Below are 22,688 nucleotides of genomic sequence, written 5' to 3'. Positions count from 1 at the left end.
ATCTACAAAGTCTTAAATTATTTGAAACTTTGTATTTAAGATTACCATGTTAAACGATTAAATTAATTTAATTTAATTTATATAAAAGATAATTAAAGGTGTTTTTTAATATCTGGTTTTGTTAATATAATTTTGTAAGTCAAACATAAATAATATTTATTAGTAAATATGTTTTTTTTCACATCATCATTCTACTATATAAACAAGTCTCTAGTGCATCATTTGTTATATAAACAAAAATCTTTCATCATAATTGTTGATCAAACTAAGATTTTCATCACCATGGCAACTAGATGCTTATATTTTGCAACAATAATGCTTACTGCAAGCATATTAGTGTTAGGAATTTCAGCTCAATTTGAATGTGGTGGAAACATAATTGGCATTAGAGCTCAATGTATAACTTTCGTACAAAAGGGTGGGGAAAACTTTCCACCATCAGAATCTTGTTGTGCAGCATTAAAAGGTGCTAATATTTCGTGTTACTGCAAATATGTGACTCCTTTTATTGAGAGTAAGATCAGTATCGAAAAAGCTATATATGTGGCAAACGCTTGTCATGCTCAAAATATTCCTACGGATAAATGTGGAAGTAAGTTCACATCTTTTTATTATCAATCTAAAAAAAATATTAATAATTTTTTATGAAAAATAATATTAATTTCTATCTACATTTTTACTCTTTCAGGTTATGTTATCCCTCATCCTCCTTCATCTAAGGCTTGAAGACAATATTGGATGCATCAAACTGATGCTCATGAATAAAATAAAATAAACGCGAGATGCGTCTTTTTAGTTATAAGTTTATGTATTATGTTCTTTTGATTTGTATTTATACAACTTCAATGACATGGTCTTATGGTGATAAATATAAAAAAGTTGGAAGCTTTTATTTGGTGCATGTATTAATTTTATCTAGTGTTTTTAGCATGTTCTATATTTTCTCATATAAGTTAAAATTACAAAAATAAATAAAAATGAATAAATTTGAAGGGATATGGAAAGAGAGAAAAAAGTAATACAATAAAAGACAATAAATTATACGAATTTTGATTAAAAACTCTAATATTTCGTATAGATTGTAAAATAACTTATAATTTAAGAGACGAATTTCTTATAAAACCGTTTATAATTTGGGAGGGGATTATTAACTACACACCTTTTTTAATCATAAATTACATATGTTTTAAAATAAATCCCCACTAATTTTTCTATAAGATAATAAATAAATGGTTAACATATATAAAGGATGAATAGTTAAATAACATATAGATGTTGAAATACTATTAAATTAGAATTGTTTTTAAAATAACCATTTTTAAAAAAAAAATCTAAAATAATAATTATTTCAATTTTTTTCTAAAATAACCACATTTCAAAACAAATGCGTCAGATGAACTGGCGCATCCATTTTGCATTAGGAGGAGGCGCCATCATCACTGATGCATGCTTTGGAAGCATTGCATGTTGGTGTCAAGTGAGTTGGTGCATGCATTGGGGGCCATTAGGTGGCGCCAATTCATCTGGCGCCTACATGTTTTGACAAGTGAGGCGCCTAGCCCTTTGGTGCATCCATTTTTTTACTTCTCTATAAATACATCGCCCTGCATTCAATATTTTTCACACAACTCTTATCCTACAACCACATTTTCTTTCATTCAACTTCACTCTCCTTCAAGTTTGTGAGTTTTAACCATGTCTGAATACATTCACGGACAAAATGTCGATTTAATCTTTTCTGTTGTTGCGTCTCCGATAAAGATTTGACTTTGAAATATAAGTTCCTTTGAACGTCTTAATCGGACGTTGAACAGTTGGTTAGATGGAGAAATTGGAGATGGTGAAAGGATTATAAGAATCCAATGGCTTGTATCCACGTTCAACCAAAATGGAGAAGTGCGTGAATTTGTGGATATTAAGACTGACCGAGACGTTCATAGGATGATGCATTACATGTTCAAAATTGTTTTGATGGTTGTAATCGCTTAGTTATTGTATTTTAGTTGTTTTAGTTTTGTGTTGTTGTCTATGTAATGGTATTTCCTCACAAACTTATAATATGAAATAAATTTAGTTTTTCATATATTGCAATAGAGGTACATGTGAGTTTATCTGGTTGTGCTCGTGCCAACATTAGGACAATTAGTATGATTGTGACCTGGTTGACGGCATGAACTACATAATTTAACCATTTTGTTCGCCGTATCCATTTCGGTTCGAATGCGGGTGTTGTTTGGGCGACCCTTTTTCTTCCTGCGCATAACTTCATTGTGTCAGACGATATCCCCTTGATATTCTAGCCAGTAATCCTCTTTTGCCACTACAGAAAAACTAATTTTATAAACATTTGATAGGCTGGGGATTTTGTAAACGTCAGATAGCAAGTATGATGGATCCCTTCGAATCTTTGGACATGCCGCAATGACATGGGAGCACGGCGTACGAAAGGCTTGGAACTTTCCTCGCAGTCGCACTAACCTCTATCTAGTTCGACTCTGTATTGTCTCATTGTCATTCCCTCATTGTGATCCATGGACTCGGTAAAACTATATCAACCATTATTGCGGTCAAACACCATGACCACGTGTGTGTTTGCTTTGGCAGCTTCATGTCTAATGAATTTCACTAAAGCATCACTGAACAACTGCCCAAATTGCAACACTGAACTCCATTTGGAACGTCTGGTCTCAAACAGCGCCCCTAGCCTAAAATATGTTGTCTGTACCAAAGCGGTTATAGGTAGGTTACAGATGCCTTTGATGACAAAGTTCATTGATTCCACAAGATTTGTTGTCATGTGGCCCCAATGTTGACTGTTGTCGTATGCCCTAGTCCACTTCTCCAATGGAATATTGTCGATATTGTACTGCATCTGCGTTTGACAATCTTATTTCTTCGCGGTAGTGTTTGAAAGAAGGTTCTGATAATGCGTAACCTGCATTGACAACCTTCTTCCGTGACGTTTTTTCTTTGATCTCCCGCATAAAATTCTGAGCAATATGTCTAATACAGAAGATATGCGTCAAAGAAGGATCTTGCCAACCATTATCAATGTTATTATATGCACTGATGATTGAAGGGTGTCCATCGGAGATCAAACATAAGTTAGGTTGAGATGCAACATGCAATCGGAGATTTCTTAAGAAAAAACTTCATCCCTCAGCAGTCTCCCCTTCAATAAGGGCAAAGGCGATTGAAAAAATGTTGATGTTGCCCTCTTGCGCCACTGCCATCAGTAACGTTCCTTTGTATTTCCCGTACAACCATATACCATCAATTTGTATAATAGTTTTACAAAAATAAAAATCTATGATGCATGGTTGATACACCCAGAAGAGACAGTGGAATATTCCATTTCCAATAGCACACGTCCCGTCTGGTGTATACGCGGGCAACATTTTCAACTTGACAATAGTCCCTGGAGCATACTGTTTTAGAGCCAACGTGTATTTTGGAAGTTGTTTGTAAGACTCCTCCCGATTTCCATACACTTTTTCAACAGCCTTTGTCCTAGCTATCCATGTCTTCCTATATGATGGAGTGTAGTGGTATTGTGCTACAGTATGCAAGATTATTGTACTCACCTTTAATGATGGATTGTCGCCAATGACAAATAATATTTCATTGCATATTAGCTGAGAGCTTAGTTTCCGATGGTCTTGCATTAGGTTTGTGAGCATGCATATATGAACTAGACCCATGAATCCAATCTCCCAAGAATCGCTCCTCTTTCGGTACAAAGCTGACAACCTAAAAAGGCAGTGCTCATTCGGATAATAAATTGTGTACCTCAATGCATTAGTTCTATCAACTCTAAAACCAGCTGATAGTTCCATATGAAACTTTTTAATGGCTTTTACACAATCTTCTTTTGTACGAAATGTGTCTCCTTGTTTCAAAGATCCTTGAATTTGCGCATAAGGATTGTACCATATATCCGATGAAGGTTCATCAGAATCCAAATTCAACATTGTCATGTGTTGAGGTGGACAGTATACATCACTAGCTAGTAATGACTCCTCTTATGCATCAGCATTCACCATTGAATCAACCAAAATCTCGGCTTCTTCTTCTTCATTATCTACAACCTCACCTCAGTTTGTTAGTCGTCATCAGTTTCATAAAACACTTGTGACTGATCATTAAACTGAGACACTTGTTGTTGTTGTTGTTGTTGTGGTAATATATATTTATATCGTTGTACCCAGACTGTTCGTGACCGGATAATTGGTGTCTTTGCTGTCCAAACTGCAACATCATCATGGTTAACCTGATGATCAAGACCCAAATATGGCCTCCAGATAAACTGTACAACAATAGGACATGATTAGATGATAAATAATTTGATAAGTATTTTTAATTAAAATAGATTTGGGTAGGAGTATTACATCGCCTAGTCCAATGTGATCCAATAGATTGTGATAGACTACTATAGTCTGTTTCAGACACCTATTGTAGTTCATCCCTCTAACTGACCACCTAAAACATAAACAATTGAAAAATATTATGTACACTTAATTGTAATATAAAGTCTAATTAATTATATGGTAAAGTTTTAAACTTACTTTGTTTCAAATGGGAATATGAATGGCTTCTCGTTTACCGGGGTGAGTGACGACATTCTTGACCAACCCCATGCTTGTAGAAAATACGCACATGAACAAAAAGTACAAGTATTTTTTTTGGCATTTTTACACATTGCACTATATAGATGGGTCAATACAGCTGAACCCTAACTATATGTACTTACCTTATTAATGTTGCGTAACAACAGTAATATTTTTTCGTACTCGGTTGATTCTTCGGACAATATTATACTCGCATAATATTGTTTGAGATATTTTAAATTTATACATTTCCCCCTAGCTTGACCGGATGACTCTCCCTCAGCTTGGTCGCCACACAAAGGGGCACCCAATAATTCATTGCAGATAGAGTTATTTTGGTTAACTCTACCATTCACGGTGTTACCATCTATACGTAGACCCAACAACATGTAGACGTCCTCAAGTGTGACGTACACTCACCGAAAGAAAGGTGAAATGTGTGGGTCTCGGGTCTCCATCTCTCCATCAAAGCAAGAATAAATTTATAGTTAACTGAGTACGAGACTATCTTGAGGAGATTTCCAAAATCGCATCCTCTATATATATGTTTCTATCAAAGGATCGTGGGGTACATATTCATGTACACGACATTGAAAAGATTAAATCGGCATTTCTCTTGTGAATGTATTCAGACATGGTTAAAACTCAAAAATTTGAAGGAGATTGAAGTAGAATGAAAGAAAATGTGTTTGTAGGGTAAAAGTTGTGTGAAAAATATGGGTGAAGGGCGAGTTATTTATAGAAGAAGTCTCAAAATGCATGCGCCAAAGGGCTATGCACCACACATGTGATCACATGCATGCGCCAGAAGCATGGGCGCAAGCACATGCATGCGCAAGCAGCCTTGGTGCATCCATGCATTGCTTTTAAAGCATGTGTCAATGGTGTTGGCGCCTCCTCTTACTTTTAAATGGATGCGACAGTTGATCTAGCGCATCAATTTTGAAATGTGGTTATTCCGGTAATTTTTTTAAATATTTTAGAAATTAATTTGAAAATTTTGGTTATTTTAAAAAAAAAGTTATATATATATATATATATATATATATATATATATATAATATATATATATATATATATATATATATATATATATATATATATATATATATATATATATATATATATTTATGAATACTATTTTTATTATGAAATCAAAATTTTTTTATATTTGTTTATACATACATACATATATATATATATATATATATATATATATATATATATATATATATATATATATATATATATATATATATATATATATATATATATATATATATATATATATATATATATATATATATATATATATATATATATATATATATATATATATATATATATATATATATATATATATATATATATATATATATATATATATATATATATATATATATATATATATATATTGTTATGCTATTGTCCTAATTATCTATATTTATTATTAAATTAAAATAGATTTTATCATTATATTTGACAACAAATATTTTTTTTTGTGTGTGTTATTGACCTAGTGGCCAATATTAATACTTAAATGTGCAAAAGAGTTCGAATTCTGGCATCACATTGGTCGCCAATAAAATTGTTCTGACACTCAAATTACAAGTATGCAATACTAAAAACAATTATAAATATATACTTTAATAATCAGTAAAAATAAGATAAAATTGTTAATTAGTGTGTTAAAGTTAGTGTATTTTTGTTTCTATATTTTTTAAGATAAAGTTCTTAAATATTTCAATTGATTTTTAATCTTTAAAATTAAAATCTGAAAAAAAAAGTCTATAGCTTTCTTATAGATTTTCCTATTAACTTTTTTTTCGGAGTTTAAACTAAAAGAGTTTTAAGATTCTTTCTTTCTAAAAAAATTTTGATTCCATATAAATATATTTTATGGTGCATTTGTTAGCGCTTTGTTATGTGTTTTTTTAATATAGACGGAGTCAATAGCTTAAATGATTCACTTATTCGAGTAATATCTCTATGACCCAGCGTTTTGACCCGATGGATCATTTATTCAAGTTTTGAACAATTAATTATTTTTTATGTGATTAAATTTCATTCTTTAAATAAAAAGTTACTTGTGAAACCTAACAAATCATCGTATATAAATATATTATTGAAATTTATAGATAAAAATATAAATTAAAGAACAAAATCTCATCGATTTTCTATGAAAAACGCGCGAGAGTGGGACTAAAACTGTTTGAATTTAAAATAGGAGAACCAAAACTGTCTAAATTTAAAATAAAGTCACTAATTTTGTAAATCAGGTCAAATGAGACCAATACTGTAATTTAGCCTACTTAACTATAAGAGCCAATAACAGATTGAGTAAAGTATAGGAATCCAAGTGCTCTAGAGAGAAGGATACCTTCTCTCTCTAGCTTATTGTGTTCTCTCCATCCTTGTGGTGTGTTTTTCCTGGTTCTCCATGACCCTTTCTCTCACTCTCCTTCAAGGACTGTGTTTCTTCTAGGGTTTTTTCATCCTCTCTTTGTTTCGGTGTTCTCAATTTGTTTTTTATTTGGGATCTTGTTTGTCGCTAGATCTAGTTTCGTTAACCTAAGTCTCTCTCGAGTTGTGTTTGTCATGGAGAAAAAAAGGGAAAGAATGATAGAAGGATGTTCCATTGTTAGAGGAAGAGGAAGAAAGAATAACAGTCGAAGAAGATGCGAAAATTGGAGGTGAAATCTTAAGCAGAACTCTTGCGGGCAAACTGTGGACGGATAACCCCTTCAATATGAGTTCTTTCAAGTCTACGATGATTTAAGCATGAAAACTGAGGAACCAGGTGGGGAAACGTGATCTAGGGAAGAATTTTTTTCCTATTCCATTTTTCAACAAAGAAGGATGCCAAATCGGTTTTCAAAGGGGGCCATGGAATTTTGATAAAAACCTTTTTATTTTAGAGAGGGCTTCTGGAGATAAACAACCCTCTGGAATTGAGATGCATTTTAGGAGTTTCTGGATACGGGTCTATGATCTACCGTTGAAGCTGAGGTCTGAAGCAATGGCGAAGCAACTGAGGAAAATTGTTGGGGAGTATGAAGAGGTGGATCTGAAAGAGGCGAATAGAATCGGGAGATTCTTGAGAATCGAAGTTTAGATTAACCTACGGAAACCCTTGAAAAGAGGAACTGTAATCAATTATCAAGAGCGAAGGTTGAAGGTTTTCTTCAAATAAGAGTTCCTCTCTACCTTCTATTTTGTATGCAAAAAAATAAGACATCAACTCAAAGATTGTGAGGAAATTGGGGGTGAAGGTGTGAAGAGTTTTGAGGAGATTGAGTAGCAGGATATGGCTTTCGGACCTTGGTTAATGACATTTCATTTACCAAGGAATGTGGAAGAAGTGCGGAAGTAACAAAGTTCATGATCGTGCAACATGAATCTCTTTGATTCACCAAGCCATAGCAAGAACACTGATGGGAGAAAGGAGAAGATTACCAATAAAGGCTCAATATCTATTTCAAGGGAAAATAATGGGGGACAGAAAGGAGAAAATAAAGAGAAGGCAGTGATAGTGGCAGGGGATAGAGAGGTCGAGAGTGTAGCTGAATCGTTGGGGGAAGTAATGATTTCAAATACCTATGAGGAAGGAACAATAGGGACAAGGAGAAGGGTAAAAAGAAAGAAACCCCAAAATGGAAGATACAACGGGCGAGTAAACCAAAGATTAACTAACAAGCTAGAAGTTTGGAAGAAGAAATGAGGAAAAGATAATTGATAGAAGTTATGGTAGAGGATGATATCTCGATTATCTGTTACTCCTTAAATCACGTAGGGATAACTTTTACTGATGATTTTGGTGGTGATATTGTCGCGTTTATAGGTTTCCATGGTCACCCCGAGGAGCATAAAAAAGACTTTCTTGGTAGTTGTTGAAGGACCTGAAGCCTCAAAGCGACTTATAGTGTTGTTTTGGAGATTTCAAAGACACTGTGAACACTAGGGACAACACTGGTGGAAATATTAGGAGTGCAGGCCAATTGATGTGGGGAAGGGAAGTTATGGAGGAATATGGGCTTTGTGGGTTTTTAAGGAATCCCTTTTACATGGACAAGTCGAAGAGAAAGGGAGAGGAACAACATTCAATGTAGATTGGATAGGATGTGGGGGAATGAAGAGTCTGTGAACAGATTCTCGCCTATTGGGTTCAAGCACCTTCTTAAAAGAACGTCTGATCACGTTGTTATCTCTATTGAGTTGGAAGCAAAAACCCAAAGGAACCAGAGGAAACGGGGGAGAATTTTCAAATTCTAAAAGGTATGGATGAAGGATGCCATACGCGGGGATATTATCCGTAATGTATGGAGTGATGGTCATGGTCAGTCATTGAGAGGATTATTAGGCTCAAGTATCTGGGGATTACCTTCAAAAGTACAGGAGCAAAAATGTTAAGAAGGAGATCACAAACTTGGAGAACAAAATCAAGGATTTGAACCTATAGGCAAATTCTATAGAGGATCTTAACAGGCTGCAAGTTCTCAATGGGCAGTTGAATGAGTAGCTGAAAGTTGTTGAAACTATCTGGAGACAATGCATTAGGGTTGTTTGGTTGCAGGATGGAGATAAAAACTCCAAATTCTTTTATGGGAAATCTAGGAAGAGAAGGAAAACAAACACCATTGTAAATATAAAAAATACTAGTGGTTTTTGGTGGATGGAGGAGAAAGACATTGAAAGAGTGATTATGATTTATTTTTGTGACTTGTTTTCTTCAGAGGGAATAGAAGGGGAAAGTGCAATTTGTGAAGTTGTGAAGGATAGACTGAATGATTAACATATCTTGTGGTGCGCTAGAGATTTCAATAAGCAAGAGATTAGGGATGCAATTCAACAAATGCATCTTCTCAAGGCACCAGGACCAAATGGCATACCAACTTTGTTTTCCCAAATTATTGGCACATGGTTAGGAAGGATGTGGAAACACTAACGTTGGAGATCCTTAATAATGAGAAAAGCCCATAGGATCTGAATAATACTTTTGTTTGCCTTATTCTGAAAGGGAAAAACCCTGTTTCCCCAAAAGACTTCAGACCTATCAATTTATGCAATGTTACCATGAAAATAGTCACCAAGACTATTGCTAACAAGATGAACGTTATTCTCCATGACATAGTGGATAAGGAATAAAGTGCTTTTGTTCAAGGTAGACTCATCACTGATAATGGACTCATAACAGTGGAGTGCTTCCATTTGGTGAAGAATAAGGTGAAAGGGAAATAAGGCACCATGTATCTTAAGTTTGATATGTACAAGGCTTACGATAGAATCGAATAGGATTTTGTCAACATCATGCTTACCAACATAGGATTTCTTACCAGATTGGTTAAGACTAATATGTGATGTGTCACTACAGTATCTTACATAATTCTCATCAATGGGTAACCAAGTAAGTCTTTCACTCCTGAGTGTGGCTTAAGGCAAGGAGACTCCCTGCCCCCCCTTACCTTTTCATCATGTGTGATGATGTTTTATCTAGACTAATTGCTAAAGAGACTCGGAGAAGGAATATCCATGGCATCAAGGTGGCTAGGCAAGCACCACATGTTTCTCACCTTTTCTTTGCAAATGATTCTCTCATTTTTGATCTAGTTACTCAATGTGAGGCGGATTGCATTCTTGGTGTGTCGAATGCTTACCAAAAATGATATGGGCAGTTGGTTAATGTGGGAAAGTTTAAAGTGTCTTTTAGCCGCAACGTCCCCGAAGAAACAAAAACCTCTACTTGCAACAAACTAGGTTTCAAACAGGTGACTAACCACTCTAGATATCTGGGACTCCCGATTGACTTTGTAAGGTCTAAGAAGGAGTTGTTTTATTTTGCCTTGGATAGAGTTTGGAAAAAGCTCAATGGATGGAAGAAGAAGGCGTTGTCAGGAGCAGGAGGAGAAGTCCTAATTAAAGTTTTTGCTCAGGTGATTCTTAGTTACATCATGAGTTGCTACAGGTTTCCTGAGGGATGTTATCAAGAGATTGAGCGTATGGTGGCTAGGTTCTCGTGGGGGAAAAAGGAAGCTCCAGTGGCTAAGATGGGAAAGGTTATCTAAGGCTAAAGGTAATAAAGGTATGGGATTTAAAGGTTTTTCTTATTTTAATAAGGCTTTAATAGGGGAAAAGTGTTGGAGGTTGATGAATGGTGGGAATACTCTCCTTAGGAGGACATTAAAGGCCAGGTATTTCCCTAGGAGCTATTTTGTTGATGCTAAGGTTGGTTTTGCGCCCAGCTTTGCCTGAAGAAGTATTATGAATGGATGTAGGTGTTAAATTGGTAATGGCGAATGTAAAGATTCAAAAGGATAGTTGGTTACCAGGAATTTCAAGTGGAAAAGTTATTAGTCAAGTCACCTCTTTTGAGGTTGATGGAAGAGTCGACATCCTTATTAATCCCGATACAAAGTAATGGAAGAAGGATTTGGTCACATCTAACTTTAGTGAGCATGAGGCTAAGATGGTCCTAAGTATCCCTATCTCTAGTAAACTTCCTGATGACAAGATGATTTGGCCCGCACAGAGAGATGACATATATTCGGTTCGTATAACTTACCATAACATTGGAATGGAAAGGGGACGATTTAATGCTGGTACTTCTGAAGACAATGACAAGAATATGTGGAGCGCTATTTGGAGAATCCAACTCCATAATGCAGCAAAGAACTTCCTTTGAAGGCTTGCTAAAGGAATCCTCCCCACCAGAAACAACCTCTATGACACAACTTGCCAACACTGTTTTAATTCTATTGTAACTGGTGAGCATTTGTTCCTTTTTTTTCATTCGAAAAAACTCGTGTGGTTTTCCCTCCCATTGGGTTTCAAAATCCCTGAATTCTATGTTTTTAGGTTGTGGTTGCAGGAAGCTTTAAGTTACAAGGATCAATGGCGTGCTCATATGGTTGGTGTTGTTCTTTAGAAGATTTGGCAAGGGAGAAATTTTCTCCTCTTTCAAGGGAAAGCTTTCAACCCGTTAGAGATTTTCATAGGTGTTGCTACTCTGGTTGAGGAGTTCAACAAAGTTTCTACGATGAAGACTGTTAAAATCCAAGAAGTTTTCTAATGGTGCAAAAAATGTTGATCCTGAGGCAGATGTTTCCATCTCTATTGATGTTGGATGTTTCATAATGTTGAACCCACTAAAGTAAACGCTTTAGCCTCATAATAAATAAAAATAAAAAATTAACATAAAAAACCTTAGACAAAATGATTTATTTTCTTATTAACTATATTACAAAATTAACTATAATTATTTTTCAACTCTCCTGGATAATTAAGTATAAGAATTGGAGATAGTTGTCCAAAGTTTAATATGAAATAGGCTGCAATTTAATATTCCTTGTAAAAGGATTCGATTGTATTTCGTATGAAATTAACCATAATTGTTTTAAACATTTGAGTTAAAAAAAGTTGGTATACAATTAAAAATGGTTCTAATGTATATTACAAATTAGTAAATATTATTTATATTCTTCTATTAATTCAATTCAATTAATAATTGCAAGGACATAAACGAAACTAAGACATCTCATTTATTCAATTTTAAAAAGTAAAAATTATAACATTTATTATATTCAAAAAAAATTGTTCATATTAATAAATAAGTTTTTAGTCTTTATAAATAAATTATTTTTATTTTTAACTATTTAAATTATTTTTCTCAAGTGATTTTTCTGATATTTTATGGGCTGTAATCCATTGATATTTTAGTTTGTGAAAATGAATTAATCATGATTTCGATGAGGGTGCATAAGTATGCTCCTTTATTGGTTAAATGATATTTTTAATTAAAGTCTGAGTATCTAAAATCTAATTGGTGTGAGAAAAAGTATTGGCCTTAACCCTTGATCTATAATGAATAGAGATTAGGGAAGATCCGATCACTCATCTTTTAAAAGATTCTGAATCAAGGTGGCAAAAACAATAACATTTATTCACAAATCATGTCTTCAACAAGTGTTGATATTCTAATTTCATATAATTGACCTGTGAATTTTTCTGCTTACATCTTCTTCTTCTTCTCTCATCTTTCTTAAAAAAAAACCTCGTGTTCAAACACTTACTCTTTAGTTGATTAATAATAATTGATTTGTGTATTTTCTTTAAGAGTGATACAACAATTGAATATAAAAAAATATTTTTTAAGAGAAAACTTTTAAAAAGGAAATAAAAATAAATTATTATTGTTATTATTTATAAATAATATTTATGACACCTCTTAATATTTTTGGCAAGATTCATGGATATTCATATTATTAGACTATATAGATATAAAAATGATATAACTAGAATTTATTAGAGTTTATTGTAAATAATTACTGAATATTTTGTTTAGGATTCATAAATGTATTGTAATTTAAGTGGTGCTTCTTGTTCGTCCTTCTTCCCCGTATGGGAAGTATTTTTATACTCATCTTCAATCTCCAAGTTCATTACGAAATTTCTCCCCAAATTCCATGTTTAAATGATAACCATAACGTCCGCCACTCTCATTATGTAACGTCTTCTTGATAACTATTTGTAACTCTCATGAAACTTTGGAGCTATCCCGTAACATATTTCAAAGAAGTCCTAAGTTATGACCACAACATACTTGACGAAAAATATATTTCAAAACTCTGATCTAACATAAATATTTCTTCAACCGGGAATGAAGAAGATGTTATGTCGGGACCCTGTGTGATCGGTGAAAGAGTTTGCATTACTCGACCAAGGGGAGTATCAGACGAATATTTTTATTTCTATTTAGGGGTAATCGAGGATTTTAAGATGTATCACTTTTACTGCTTTGAATTTGATCTTCTTAAAACCCTAAACATTGTCCCTTCTCAATTGCGTCCTAATGGATGGGGTTTCATTAAAGCTTTTGAACTCGTTTGTAAGGTAGTAAACATACTCCCTACTTTAGGTTTGTTCTTCTCTTTATTTGAGCTGAAAGGAGTGCATAAAGGAGGTTGGGTTTCCCTCAGTGGAATCCCAGGGAAATGTTTCCTCCAGGCCTACAATATCAACTACAAAGGTTTCAAGGATAAGTTTCTTCGAGTAAAAAGTGGGAAAAGATATCCTCAAGTTATGTATGTGTTGGATGGAGATCATCGCTTCCTGATCTATTGGACGGATAACTCATTGTCAGGTGTCCGACTTTGATTATGACAAGCTAGATGCTCTAGAACTTCGAGCTTTAGCTATTCTAGATGCCTTTTAGGTAGTAAAGGTCAAGGATTTACTAAACATGGTCGATGATCCGGAACAAATCTCTAATTTCTTGGGTAATGCGTATATGTCTCTTGTTATACTCTAGCAATCTCTTTATTTCATTCTCTCTGATCTTAACTTCTCATTCTTTTTTCATCAGAAATGACGAACCTTAAGCTTGTGGAACAAAATAAACTAATAGCTGAAGTGAGGGCGAGGCGGGGAGAACAATTTGCCTCCAAGGGTGACTTGTTCGGCACCCAGACTTGGATCCTTAAAAAAAAGAAGGAAGATGCTGGGAAAGTAGCCCCAAGTATTACGGAGCCCTAGAATTCCTCCCTTCCCCCTCCTGAAAGTTCAAAGTCGAGCTCTCCAGAGAGGATGAAAATTTTGATGGGTGGCCGTATAAGTCATGTCGATCTGACAATCACTACCCTGATGCAGGATTTTGACCACAACCACAAATATACTCCGCCAACTGAATTCAAGTTTTGGTACAACAGTTTTGATAGACTGAATTTTCTTTAGGATCATCTGAATGCGACAGAAGACGTCGAGATGGTAAAAACTATAGGTGCTCAACAGCTAACCCAAAATATTGAGGCCTATCTAATGAGGTGTGCTTTTATGACCTGGGGATTGTTTGATGTCGGTGATGCCCATGAGCATAACAAAATTCGTCTCACAAAGGAAATAACTCAACTTAAGGATAGCCTTAAGGTTTAGACCGATAAAGTGGAAGATCTGAACAAACAGTTATCAGAAGCAAAGAAACAAAAAGAAATTGTGGGATCTAAATGTTTAGAGCTTAAGGCAACCACAACTGGCTTGATCAAGGATGTTAAACATGCTCGGGGGCTTAATGAGACACTGATGAAATCCTTGCAGGAGGCATAAGTAAACCTTCTCTCAACTAGAAATGAGACCTTTGAGAGAGCTAAAGCTCAGGCGTTATGCCTCAAACCTGACCTTAATATGTCTGAGATGGATTTCTTTAAGACATTGGTGGATGGCCAATTTATAGATACGGAGGAAGCTTCTCCTGAAGCCGAGGTTTATAAGGATGCGACGACTGATGATCTGACCCTGATGCTCAAGAGGATGAACAACACGGTGTTCAAGTTTGTTTTTTATTTTTAGCCATCCATGACGATGCACTTTTTGTAATATTTAGATAATGTCTATTTTATTTTCGGTACAATTCTTAAGCCCCTCTTAGGCCTTTTTTGGGTATATGATTATTATTTTACATGTCTTTTATCATTATATTTACCTGATTGTGTGTAAAGCCCAAACGTATCTTAAATTGTTCATGTTTATATTGGTATGCATTAGAACCATTCCTTGAGGCATATCAATTTGTTCCTACTTTAGTTAAGTCATAGATCTTAAGTGAACTTATTGACTTGCTAGCGATTTTAATTTAGACCTTTAGGTTAGGTTAGTGGCTAATATAACCGGTTTGCTAGAGATTATTGCTATATCTAGACCTTTGATTTGGTCCGAAATTTTATTAACATAATATGATCAGAGATTTTATCACCATAAAAATTTTATTTCGAAAATACATATTTAGATTAAATTATGACAAAAAATAAAGGTATTGTTCAGTTACACATTGATTTGATATAAATGAATGAGATATATTTCTGAATTTATAGAGCATTTTCAAATTTACAAAAAGTATTTCTCTACCATCAAAGAAATAATCCCGGATTTAATATTATATGTTGAATCTATTCCTACTCAACTAAATAAGATATCAAAAGGAAATATATTCAAGCTTAATAATGTGAAAATACAAAGAAACAAAAATTTTAAAAATAAATTGCTTTGAATCTATTCAAGCTTTGTTTTGAATCGTTTTAAGACTCAACCCAAAACAAAATTTTAAAGTGAAAACACATTATGCATGTAACTATGGCATGTTTGTTTTAGTTTTAAAAAAATAAATCTTTTTTTTATATTTTTAAAAATGAATTTTATAAAATTATTTTTAAAATATTATAAGTATTTTTATATTCATTTTTTTAAATTGAATGATTAATTTTGACGTCGTATAACATAAAACATTATTGAAGATTAAAACATAGTCGAAATCATAATTTTTTTAAAGGGTTGTATTTCAAAAATATTTTTTATGAAAAATTATTTGAAATAGTTTCAAAATTAAGTGATTTTTTGAAATTTTGATATTGTTTCAATAAAATAATAAAATATCTAAAATCACATTTTAAGAATAACTATTGAAACCAAATTTTTATTTGAAACTTTTATGAAAAATATCTTAGTAAATTTTTTTACATAAAATTATGTTACACCATAAAAATCATTTTATAAAAAGACAAAACAAACGGGTCCTATGTATTTTCAAAAATCATTTTCACTATTTATACCATATTCAACCGATTATAAGAGGTAATTCTAGACCGATTTTTTACCGTCCAAGTAATAATCGTATAATATAAAATTGAACTGTTTTTATTCTTGAGACGTCGTCGTTGAGTGACTGCTATGTATAAATTTGAAGAGTGTCACAAAATATCTTATAGAGGATGACCTAGTCCACAACTCGATCCAATAATTTCTTCGGTGACAATTTTAAAAAACCATTTTCTCTTTAATTTTTTTTTGGTTCAAGTGATGCGTGGATATGGAGATCAACATAGAACTAGATTATCTAATTTAACTATAATAACAATCATCAAAACTTAATTAAACTTAAATGACACATTGCACTCATAGGATGAAGTCAAATGAAGACATGTGGAGTTCTCTCTCAATCAAACATGTGGAATTTGCTTAGCTGAATTCAAATGAAGACATGTAGAGTTGTTTTTCTTTGTCGACATAAGTCTTGATCAACATAAATATTAATCATATAGTTTGATCTATCATTAAATGTGAACACCAATTCAACTCAAGATATGTTCAAACTCATGAAAACAATCAAAAATATTCATTTGGTTTTTCAACTTTAATGTTCAAATACATGTAATACTGTTTGACAACTACAATCTCTCCCAACGAAACAATATGTTTTCTGTAGGATCACACAACAGCACTCAAAAGAAGAATGCAACTTCCAATTAAACTAACTACTATAAGTTTTCTGTGTTTGGTAGCACGTTTTGAGGTCTTTTTCACTGTGATTTTGAGAAGCTGATATGTATAGCTTCTGTTCCACCGTGATTGTCCACCATGATTTTTAAGTTTTCCAAACACACCCTTAAATTGGATGTACTGTGTTGCACATACCAGGATTCCTAACACACCAAAGTGGCTGAATAGGCTCAGCTCCTATACCTCTGTTAACCATTCTGCTCCTCCATTCATTCAATCTATCTGTTGCCTCGGCGTATCTCTTCATACCCTTTTCATCCGTATTACCTGACCACAATGACTCAGCCATAGCAGAAGTTCTAGGCCAAATTCGTGAATCCAGAACAGTTTCATCCGCTTGCTCTGACCATAATGCTACCTCCCCGCCCAAAACCAATTTCGCTTCTTCTTCTGTCAGTCCGTATGTTATATCATAATTGTATATAGTTTGCCATGTTTTAAAAGGTCCACACCAAGAGCCACCATTGTTTGCGTCACTTCCTGTCTGGTTATTGTAAGCACTGTTGTTTCCGGTGAAGTCACCATGTCCACAGTCAAGATAATAGAAGTCGGATGACGACACGATGGCACGGTAACCAGAAGATACTATCCTTTTAGTATTGTCATGTCCATTGTTCCATGTCTGCAAAATGACATGTTCTTTAGGGAGAATAGTCGGTGAAACATGGACTGTATCGTCTAAAAGAACGTCTTCCCAATAGACAACGGTGCGGTTGAGGGATACAATGTACGGGAGAGTGTTATTGATAAATGTCTCGAGAACTTGGTTGAGAGTTCCGCCGTTTGATAGAAATTTCTGAATTGTTGGATCGGTTTTCCAGCAACCTGGTATGACTTCATCAGCACCAGAATGGTAGAATTGTTCTGGGAACATCGTGGTTACATCGCGTATGACATTCTTTAGGACTTGGTAGGTCTTGGGGTTTAAAGGATTCAAATGACCTGTTCCTGGTTCGGAAGCAAGACGATTCGGCCAATCACTCTCAGCTGGCCACCAGAACATGTTAGCACATGTTACAATGTCAGGGTAAGCTAAGGCCCAAGAACCTGTATGCCCTGCCAATATCAAGTTCTTATCTGTCAATAACAATCATTGTAATTCTGAAAGCCACAGTTTTGCAAAGCTAAATTAAGTAAGAGACAAAGAGAAGTACAAAAAGTGCAAAAAAAACATTATAAAGTTACACATCAGACAAGCCTCATTTATTTGTTTATTTAATTGGTTTTATGATTACAATGTTTAGTTTTCTGTTTCTTAGTGCTGAAATTCTTCTAACTTTATAGAATTTAAAATTCTCATGGTAAGTCACAGTCCTTGATACTTTAAACTTTGGCAATATATAATTTGTTTTAATAACCAACACCATAACTCATCTAACTATTACTTTATGGTAATGTTTAATCATTCAAATATATACCAAAACATCTTAGAAAAGAAAACGGAAAATTGGATCCGGTCGACCACCTGTTACCATTACTTTGTAGTCATGTTTAATTATTGAAATATATACCAAAACATATTAGAAAAGAGAGACAAATTTGTTACGGTCAACCTTAAGCCCGCTTTGGGCGTGTGAAAACTCAGAAATTTGTTCTTTAAAAAAGGCGTATCGTGGAATTGAGGTGTATTTACACTCAGAGATTAAACTACTTTTAATCTCGATTCCCATGCAATGCGGGATTATTTTGGCCATCTCCCCGGGCGCCAATGTTCTGGGACCTCAAGTCTAGGCCACTGCGCCTACAAGGTCACGCATACTTGTGATCGACGAGAACAAAATCTAAAGTGACATTTAATATGTGATGGAGACATGAGTATAATGTTCTTGAATCTGATGGAAATTAAACAGGAATTACCACTTAATAAAAATGTTAATCAGTTCAGTACAGTTATTCACACAAGTCTAATTCAATTCCGTAACCTGACAAACACGCAGACAAAGAAACATGCATAATAACAGGTATAGTAATCAAAGAGACGGCAATGGATGAATTAATTAATTCAGTACTGCTCTCTAAAATTGTACCTCAAAGTAGAAGACAAATACAAATAAACAAAATCCACAATAATAAAAAATAGAATAAAATAGTATTTTTCTAATCCCAAATTGTTAATGGTTAGTATTATATTTAAATAAGGATGGCAAAACGGGCTCGGTCTTCGGGACATGTCTGGTTTGTTTGCGTTTTATCATGGGGCAGAGCAAGGTTTAAGACTTGCGCCCTTTAATATATCTACCCTGCTCCGCCTATTTTTTGGACTTTGAGTGGACATTAACAAGAATTTATACAACTTTTCGCCTTTAGATAGTACAAAACATGCAGTCCGCCCCGCTCCACACTCATTTTTTCTAGGACAAACCAAAGTTTTAGACAAACACTCTCAACTAAATTCGCTTCGAACCCGCGACATCTTATTTGTTCCCCTTTAAGGATGAATTCCAACCAGAAAAAAAGAACTATCATTCATTCAAAGATGCGCTCTGAATGCGCGGAATATTAATGTTAGTGAATTCAATTTTGATGTTTATTTAGTCCTTTTATCTTTGGCAAAGTTAAACACATGACACACGTGTTACATCAAATAAAATACAAAAAACTTTCATCACTCACAAATCCCAATTTAGTAAAGCAAATCAATGAAAGAAAAATAGAACTAACCAGGCGAATCAATCTCCGGCAACACTCTCACACCGCGATCAAGACCAAACTCAACAACCCTTTTCACATCTTCTACCGTATAAACCATATTAACATGATAAGCCCCTTTCTCCGCCAACAATGGCTCCGACGGAACCACCAACGGAAACGAATGTGAATCCGTTATATGCCAATGAAACACATTCATCTTATTCATACTCATCGCTTCAATAGTCCTCAACAAATCCTTCACCGGATAATAGTTTCTCGAGGTATCCAGCGTCAAACCTCGATGACCAAACAGCGGCGCGTCGGTGACACGCACTTCAACTGCGACGCGCGTTGGGTTCCCCCAGGTCAGCTGTGAGAAAGTCTCCATCCCGCGCATTGCTCCCCATGTTGTTGAGGCTGTGAGAGTTGCGTTGGGAGTGGAGATTGTTAGCGTGTAGGATTCGTCTGTGGCGTGGGTGAGTTCTGCGTTTGGGTTTGTTACGGTTAGTGTTAGGGATTGTAGAGGAGGGAGGTTGTTGTTGAGGGAGATGGAGAGGTTTGTTTTGGGGTGGGTTAAAGGACGGTGGTTTTCTGTTTTGATGAGTTTTGTGTAGCGGGATATGGCGGCGGAGAGGTGGTTGTTTTGGTGTGAGGTGGTGGTGGTGGTGATGATGAATGTTGGAGAGAGGAGTGTGGTTTGGTGTGGTGGGGTCCACGTGAGGTTTGTTGGTTTGGGCCATACGTTGATTGAGGTTGTTGTTGATTGTGTTGAAAATGGATACAGAAGGAATAATGTGAGTATTAGTGGTAACATGATGATGTTTTTGTTGTGTTTTTTTTTAGTGGCTATGTGTGTGTGAGGATTTGTTAGTGTTAGTGTTACTGTTTGAGGATTTTGATTGAGTGGTGTGAGGTATTTATGGAGGTTGATGATGAGGATGTGTGTGATATTGAGGATATAGGGACTTTTGGTTTAAGAGTCAACAAGAATAGTTTTGATTGTTGGTAGTGCAATGCTGCTTCTTTGTTTTTGAGCACTTGTTTCTTTGCTTGTTGGCAAATGGCAGGACTTCGTGATTTTGGCTTTTCGTTTAGTTTACCTTTTGCACATTTCAGGAAACTATTAGTTAATTTGTGCCTGCTTTTTTAATTTTAAAAGGAGTAAATTTATGAAAAATATGTGTTCTTCATTTGAGCTGTTTGGATCAACCGAACTCCGATCTAATTTCGACCGAGTTGTTATAATCAATTCTGAACCGTCGTAAGATAATGCCAGTAAACACTCTAAAATTGAGATTCAATTCTGCGACATTCCAATCAACTAGAAGTATCGGCTTTAAACGTTTGGGAAAGTCGGTCGATTAAGACCCTCAGTGCCAGATTCAGATTCGCCAGACCGGGATCAATTGACTTCAATTTCGCCCTCAACTGAGCCATGTTATGGGTATGCCCCTGCCAAATGCGTTTCCGGGTGGATTTCTTCAAATCCGAGTAAGGGTTCAGTGCGAACTCGGGCAAGAGTGAAAAAATCACTTCCAAGATATGTGGTGGCTCAAAAACCACCATGACTGATCAATGTTGGATGTCTCATCATCAAGATTGTCAGAATCAAATTTTTACCTTGACTCGTTTTAGGTAGGTAAAATCAAAACGTAAAATCGTAGAATTTACCCGATATATATATATATATATATATATATATATATATATATATATATATATATATATATATATATATATATATATATATATATATATATATATATATATATATATATATATAATTTAATATAGAAAATTAATAGATATGTAATGTCTAATAAAAAAAGGTTATATAAAGTGAATAAAATAATAAAGTGGAAGAAGTTTTATTGGGATGGATTTTTTAAAATTCCAAGAAAAAAGGGTAAAATTAAGTTAGAGTAAAATCCAATGATTTTACACGATTTTATAGATTTGAGAGAGATTTAAATTGTGTAAAATCGTTCAAGTATACGATTTTACTTAAAAATTATTTACCTGCGATTTAACACCAAATGCCGACCTAGAAACGTAAAATCTAAGAGTTTAGGTTTTAAACCACAATTTTAACAACCGTGCTCATCATCATAGAAGTCTCACGTCAGATGTCTCATCATCGTAAAAATCTCACGTTGGATGTCTCATTATCGTAACAATAAGAGCCCAGTTCTAGATAATCAATAAAGCTCTCGAACTGCAAAATGATAAGGGAGTTGTGAGATGAGGAGTAATCTCGGACGTGTGGTAACTCAGAAGATCAAGCGGTCAGACGAATGTTCGCCGATGGAGTGAGGAATGGCGATATGGCACTCCATCAGTTGGAGAAGTCCCCAACACCCTGGCTTTGTTCCTATGGGAAAATTAGAAGGGTAGCAGGGGTGCAAGTCAGGAAGAGGACGACCCATGTCTGATGAAGTACGTCGGGCGTAACTACCTAGGGAGCTCTCCACGATACGAAGTCAGAAGGGCGTCAAAGAGCAATCGGCCTGTACAAATGGTAATTAGAATCTCCTCGACACCCGAGCAGATGGCCTACCTTTTGAGGCATCTCAACACTAGAAGTCAAAGTCGAACACGTTGAACAGAGGCATGACATCTCGTTAACTAGGGACCCGATCCTCCATATATGTCGGACTCTAAGCCACCCAGATAACACATCTGAGGATGAGCGACCAACATACACTTACGGTCGACCGTAATATTTAATTAAGGATTTGGTCCCTTAACTTAATTTAATATTTCTTTTTAGTCCATTATCTAAAAAATGTTACAAGTTAGTCCCTTAAAACACTTTGGTTAGTCGATTTAGTCATTTTCGTTAAATTTTGTAAAAAATCGTTAATTTTTACCTATGTGGCAATCTAGTTGGATTTATTTTTATCTATGTGTTTTTTTTAAAACTATTATATATGTGACTTTATTGGTCTTCTCTATTACCTACCATTCCTCTCTTTCTATCCTCTCTTTCAAAAACTCATATTCTTCTCCTTATATCTTCTTCTTTCTCCATTTTTATTCTTTCTTTGTTTTTCACAAGTCAATAATGCTTCTTTTACCGTCGATACAGTTTCGATTGATTCCTACTTGAGTAGGTTTTCTCTCTTTTCA

The 22,688-nt window shown here is 34.6% G+C and overlaps 2 protein-coding genes and 1 long non-coding RNA gene across 3 annotated transcripts; 2 read left to right on the top strand and 1 right to left on the bottom strand.

The window, feature by feature from the left end:
- The first annotated feature begins 233 nt into the window (after positions 1–233).
- On the top strand, positions 234–892 carry LOC127115726 (non-specific lipid transfer protein GPI-anchored 31). The gene is made up of 2 exons (XM_051047197.1): positions 234–592; positions 689–892. The coding sequence occupies exons 1-2, from the start codon at positions 283–285 to the stop codon at positions 724–726; spliced, it is 348 nt and encodes a 115-aa protein (XP_050903154.1). The 5' UTR covers positions 234–282; the 3' UTR covers positions 727–892.
- Positions 893–7,801: 6,909 nt separating this feature from the next.
- On the top strand, positions 7,802–11,870 carry LOC127135026 (uncharacterized). Its single transcript, XR_007808407.1, has 2 exons — positions 7,802–11,368; positions 11,460–11,870. It is a non-coding gene; the product is annotated as an uncharacterized LOC127135026 (long non-coding RNA).
- A 4,863-nt stretch (positions 11,871–16,733) lies between these two features.
- On the bottom strand, positions 16,734–20,608 carry LOC127135015 (beta-hexosaminidase 2). The gene is made up of 2 exons (XM_051061837.1): positions 19,590–20,608; positions 16,734–17,984 (listed from the first exon to the last, which is right to left on the bottom strand). The coding sequence occupies exons 1-2, from the start codon at positions 20,371–20,373 to the stop codon at positions 17,035–17,037; spliced, it is 1,734 nt and encodes a 577-aa protein (XP_050917794.1). The 5' UTR covers positions 20,374–20,608; the 3' UTR covers positions 16,734–17,034.
- Between the last annotated feature and the right edge of the window lie 2,080 nt (positions 20,609–22,688).

The sequence above is a fragment of the Lathyrus oleraceus genome, chromosome 1, assembly GCF_024323335.1.
Source record: "Lathyrus oleraceus cultivar Zhongwan6 chromosome 1, CAAS_Psat_ZW6_1.0, whole genome shotgun sequence".
Lineage (NCBI taxonomy): Eukaryota > Viridiplantae > Streptophyta > Magnoliopsida > Fabales > Fabaceae > Lathyrus > Lathyrus oleraceus.
Note: the sequence above shows the minus strand (reverse complement) of the source record. Positions and strands in the feature narration are given on the sequence as shown.

Bases quoted from the DNA above. Each gene is read 5' to 3' on its own strand.
- LOC127115726 (XM_051047197.1), top strand. From the start codon at position 283: ATGGCAACTAGATGCTTATATTTTGCAACAATAATGCTTACTGCAAGC. The intron at 593-688 runs GTAAGTTCACAT...TTACTCTTTCAG, and splicing joins TCCTACGGATAAATGTGGAA to GTTATGTTATCCCTCATCCT.
- LOC127135015 (XM_051061837.1), bottom strand. From the start codon at position 20,373: ATGTTACCACTAATACTCACATTATTCCTTCTGTATCCATTTTCAACA. The intron at 17,985-19,589 runs GTTAGTTCTATT...TGATATTGGCAG, and splicing joins GCCGGAGATTGATTCGCCTG to GGCATACAGGTTCTTGGGCC.